Source organism: Nematolebias whitei, chromosome 14 (genome assembly GCF_014905685.2).
Source record: "Nematolebias whitei isolate Nwh7 chromosome 14, NemWhi1, whole genome shotgun sequence".
Taxonomy (NCBI): Eukaryota; Metazoa; Chordata; class Actinopteri; order Cyprinodontiformes; family Rivulidae; genus Nematolebias; species Nematolebias whitei.
This window is the reverse complement of record NC_056511.1, coordinates 36,244,295-36,249,456: the sequence shown is the minus strand read 5'-3', so window position 1 is coordinate 36,249,456 and position 5,162 is coordinate 36,244,295. Positions and strand designations below refer to the sequence as shown.

Below are 5,162 nucleotides of genomic sequence, written 5' to 3'. Positions count from 1 at the left end.
AAACGATCAGTATATGAAGTAATATAAAATGTTTTGAATTTCATTAATAAAATGTATTTCCTTTTTTCCATTTAATTTACAGAACACCTGTCTCATTACTGGATTGATTTTTAAAATGGACATATTGCTTTTGACACAACTCAATGTCAGTTGTTTTAAGAGCTTTTATTTCAGTGACACTTTTCGCAGAATTTTGCATTCCTGCTATTTGTTATAAAATGTACTTTAGTCAATTTTTAAATGAACTGTCAAACAAATGCAACTAAGCTGCTCCTGGTCAAGTAGTATGAATGTGTCATTAATAAAAGGTGTGCCTTTGCATCATGTAGGTTACACCACACTTCATGTAAAACATTTTGATTAGTGCCATCTTAGCAATATTTACTCTGATCGCTACGGTTCTCACCAGAGAACCAAAACAAAATTAGTAGCTCCTGAGGGCAGATGTTGCACTTTGTAGCAACATTTAACAAATGCCTAATTGGTAATCAAATTACTCATTACCTTATCTTTTATAGCTGCTCAGTGTCCCGACCTCAGTTTTGTAACAATGACAGCAGCCAGCTGTTGTGGATCTGTCAAATGAGGGTTCTTCTCCATGACTGAGTGGACTATGTAAGCAGGAAAGATATTACAAAGGTTCCTGTACGTCTGATACTGGTGATCTGGAATAACGTAACGCTCTTGGTGTTCGACTGCAGATGGGGTCTCCCACGGCGAGTTCCAGATTTGTTCCATTTTGTCTGGCATGCTGCGGACCATCACCCGTTCGCAACATGGCATCAAGCTGTTACTGAGTGGATATGAATGATATCCAAAGGACTCGTTCCCACAAGGCAGAGGGTCCCAGCTTGCGTGCTGCTCGCGGCACAGCGGCGGTCGCCTCTGTCTCATTGGGTTGCTGTCATACAGCCTCGAGTCCGATATGCTGTCCATTCGAGTCATACCTAGAGACCTGGTTGGCTGCGAGGATAAAGGCGGGAGGACATTCTGAGTGAGTGGGTAGTCTCCGGGACAGCTAGATCGAGCTCCCACTGCAGCATGCTGGATATGTGGTGCCAGGTGAGCTTCGGACTGTTTGCGGGAACCCTGTTTCGGCTCCTCTGGTCCATAACTCTGTACTCTCGACAGCGCTTCATGACGAAACCCACGGGAGAAGGCCTGCATCCTATTTTGGGCAGGAGCTTGCTGCTGCCCTTTGATGCTCTCCTCCAGGCTGCTGTCAACAGAGCTTGGGTACATGTCACCGTACGAGGAGAACGAGTCACTGTTGGAGTGGCTGAGGCAGGATTCAGGGCAGTGGCTAGGATTTCTCTGATACACATGCTCGTGCTCCATGCTACAGAAACTGTCAACGTTTTGCATGCTGCTCATGCTCATGTTTGAAAAATCACTGTGGAGTGAATAGTATCCGTGGTCGCTAACTGAGTCATACTTGGGGAACTGTTCACCGTACGTTACAGAGGCGCCGTGACTGTTAGTGACTAAAATAGGAGGGTATTGTACACTGGACATGTGCTCCAGGGAATTGTGAGCAAACTGCAGAGAACCTGGAACCGGGCTGCTGGCAGATCGTGTGTTCAAGGCTCCAGCTGCGTGGCTCTTGGCAGGCTGCATGGTGGGCACACTGAGAGCAGACACGAGGGAAGGCACTGAATTTGTCTCAGACTTCCGAACAACAGAGAGCGCCTCTGGAGGTTCACAGGCCACTGAGCGAATGCTGGGATCGGACTGACGTTTGGGTGCCACGCGTTTGGCTTCAGAACTGCTGTCGCCCTTTACAGCTGCTGGGCCAGTGCCACATTTAGCTAAAGCCCCCTCACTCATTGTTTTTACTGCAGACAATTTGGCAAAGGCTCGCAGCTCATCAGCCACAGAGCGCAGCGGTTGGTTGACACGCTCGGGATGGTAGTATTTGCACTTATGTCCATATGTGCACTTTTTTCCTGGTTTAAAAGAAAGAACAACCCAAGGGTTGAACATGATCTGTTTAGAAATTAGAAACTGCTTAACAACAGAAACTTACCATAGGGGCAAGGCTGTTTTTTGTGCTCTGGAACAACAGGTCTCTTGCGAAGAAAATTTTCTAAGCTTGGCCCATGTCTTCCCAATGGATCATCAGGTGGCATGAACCTATTAAAAACAGCCAACCAAAAGCAACAGAATTACAGCCAGCACAAAGTGTTTTTACCAAAAAATAGAAAAAACTGTCACTCCCAATTTCCTAAAAAAAAAAAAATCATGACACACTAACCCAGTCGGCGTATGCCATAGGCAGATAATCTTAAACTGCTTAAAAAAAAACCCAAGTACATAAAATACTTTGCTTTAAAACAAATGTGACATTTCTAACAAAGAGTATCTCAGCTAAAATGTATTGTTATGGCCACTGGCTAAATCAGTATAAGTATTTTACATAATTAGTAATAATAAAAAAATACAATCAGGTTTTCTCACTTGTCATTAACAAATGAATACATCAGGAGGCGCTCTTCTATAAACTTCTTCCACTCTGGCTTCTCGTTCTGCAAGTCCCTGTAGTTGTCGTTTGACACAATAATTCCATCAGAATCATAAGCCAGCTTCACTATGAAGCGATCATCATAGCACACCACTCTTCTGCCCTGAACTCTTCGAGACGGGGTGAAAACCAGGATTTTCTCTTTCTCTAGCTTGCGCAGGATTTCCTGATCTGTAAGAGGAAGTGATTTAATACCTGGATACTTTTATATAAAACAGCCACATATTCGTTTCAACTTTTTATTCAGGTAACATCAATGTAATATTTTATGTCCTGTGAATGGTCAGCAGCTGTATAAACACTTGTAGTACCTGTGATGAGGGCGTCAGGTCTTGATTGCTCCTTTCTCCAGGCTGGGACAAACACAGTGATGTCTTTATGCCCTTTCTCCAAAAACCACTCAACAGCAAGCTGGATACCACGGCAAGAGAATACCTCTTTGTTCCCATGGCTAGAAAACACACGATAGCGCAAGGCTTCCCAATGACTAAAGGAACAGACATCCAACTAAAACAACCTTAAATATGTGTGTATGATCGTCTTTAGGAGTGTCTTACCTCATCGCCACATTTGAACCATCAATGACAATAGGTCTGAGGTTATCATACACTTCCACAGGATCCTCTTCCACTGAAACTTCAGGACTAACAGCTTCTTTAACACAAGGGGACCGTGATATTGATGTGAACGTGCTGCTGCAAGGTTGAAGTTCAGGCTCCACTTTGTTTCCGAGTCGAACCAACTCGGCAAGAACGTCGTTGATCAGCGCCGTGGCTCCCAGCTTGTTGAGCACCACCTCCACCTGCTCTCCCGAATAGCCTAACTTCAGAGCAAACTCCATCTTTGACTGGTACTCTCTTCCACTGGCAAGTTTGATCCCCGGTGCTGCGCTGGTGTCATCGTCGCGAAAATCCTGCACGGTGCTGCTCTGGGAAAAACTGGGCCGGTCGAGGCACGGCGAGCGGCAGAGCTGACGGTGGGGTTTGGTGATAGCCAAGGGCTCTCTCCTCTTGCAGCCGCTGGTGCTCACCGGAACCCTCCGGTGCTGCTGCTCCTCCGACTCGCTCTCCGAGCTGCTTCCATTCTCAGACTCGTCGGCGGCATGCCGGGCCTCTCTTGAGTCAGTGTTCTCCTCCCTGCATGGGCGTTTCTCCATTTTGAGCTTCTCCACCACGGACCATGTTGCCATCACGTTAGTCTCGACACCTCAGCTTTCCGCTCCATGCTTCCTCACCTCCGACGCAGCCAGGGAATCATCCTCACTGTTGGACCTTAACACTTCAAATTCTTTATATAGGGCCAAAGTAATGTGGTTTCTCCTACTCGAGGAGGGAAAGTGGAACTACATAATCCTGTAAAAGAGCAAAAACACAAAGGTCAGTACAGGTGATATGCTGCTAAACCTAAACTTCAGAACTATTCTGAAAGAAATTACTTTGATTCTTTGGTGCATTTAAAGTATGTAATGAAAAGGTAAAATTGTACAGTCTATGTGGATTATAAAGGCTAAACTTGTGAAAACTACAGTAAAGCTTCAACACCAGAACAGCAGCAGTAATACTGCATGTGTGCAAAGGTTAGATATTAAATCACTAATCAAATCACTGAATTTCTCCAGCACCACGTTTGGACCTTGTGGAAAAGCACAGACATTACCAAATAACAGTTTGGCTGTCTCTTCAGCTGACTGACTTTAAAATCAAAATCACAGTCTGGTACAAAATGTGCTAATGCAACCACAGAACAATGCTGCTGCTCTTTCTGCGTGCGCAAAAAAACCAACTTACAGGTCTCACACAAGCAACGTTTGAGCCCATTCACACATGGAGTGAGCGCACGAGTTAGCAAAACCTGAGATAGTGTGGGCTGAGCAGTGTATCCCTGCGCCTCCAGCCCTCTGACAGATAATCAGAACTGAACAGAACTCCACCGGGAGCACGACTGTTGTGTGATAAAGCAGCACGGGGACTGCAGAGGAGCCTGCAGGAGGCAACACCGCTTATCTCCCCCCCCCCCCCCCCCACACACACACACACACAAATACTGATAATCAAAACTATTCCAAAGATTTGGAAGACACGTTAGGATTCACTCTCCTCTCGTCTTGCATAAAGTGGAGTACGGCGAGCTTCAAGCTTCAAGAGGCACAGCCCATGATGTGGGTTGCTTAGCAACACAGCCTTGTCATCAGCTAACTCCTTTTACCAGTCACGACTAACACAAACACGGCTCATCATCTCTGTTCATGCAGCCAGTAAATGCAGAACACTTTCAGCTGCGCTCAAAGTCCACTCCGAAAATCTTGAGAAAGTGAATTCTGAAGCAAAACGTGACAATAATATTTTACATGGTCTCTTTATTTTCAGTCCTGACCACTAAAAAAAAAACAAGACAAGTCCACCTCCACTGCAGTGACTGGGATCCTGTTTCAGTACGTCACTAACAACAATCCCAAAGGCAGACACTAATGCTACAAAAGGTGGACAAATATTTTTTATAGCCAGCCAACAGCTAAATAAATATACCTTTATGGGTTCGCACTGATTAAAATTTGTATGAGGAACAAGTTTTAGCTTGAATATCTAAAGTAAAAAAGCTAAACAGGACTGTTGTGACGCCTTGAGAATTAGTGACAGATCCC

The 5,162-nt window shown here is 45.1% G+C and overlaps 1 protein-coding gene across 1 annotated transcript; it reads right to left on the bottom strand.

Moving 5' to 3' along the window:
- Window positions 1-505: 505 nt before the first annotated feature.
- Window positions 506-3,843, bottom strand: zc3h12b (zinc finger CCCH-type containing 12B). The gene is made up of 5 exons (XM_037687497.1): window positions 3,079-3,843; window positions 2,833-2,972; window positions 2,458-2,692; window positions 2,027-2,133; window positions 506-1,946 (listed from the first exon to the last, which is right to left on the bottom strand). The coding sequence occupies exons 1-5, from the start codon at window positions 3,708-3,710 to the stop codon at window positions 523-525; spliced, it is 2,538 nt and encodes an 845-aa protein (XP_037543425.1). The 5' UTR covers window positions 3,711-3,843; the 3' UTR covers window positions 506-522.
- Window positions 3,844-5,162: the final 1,319 nt, after the last annotated feature.

Bases quoted from the DNA above. Each gene is read 5' to 3' on its own strand.
- zc3h12b (XM_037687497.1), bottom strand. From the start codon at position 3,710: ATGGCAACATGGTCCGTGGTGGAGAAGCTCAAAATGGAGAAACGCCCA. The intron at 2,973-3,078 runs GTAAGACACTCC...TGTGTTTTCTAG, and splicing joins GGTTCAAATGTGGCGATGAG to CCATGGGAACAAAGAGGTAT. The intron at 2,134-2,457 runs GTGAGAAAACCT...TGTTTTTAATAG, and splicing joins TATTCATTTGTTAATGACAA to GTTCATGCCACCTGATGATC.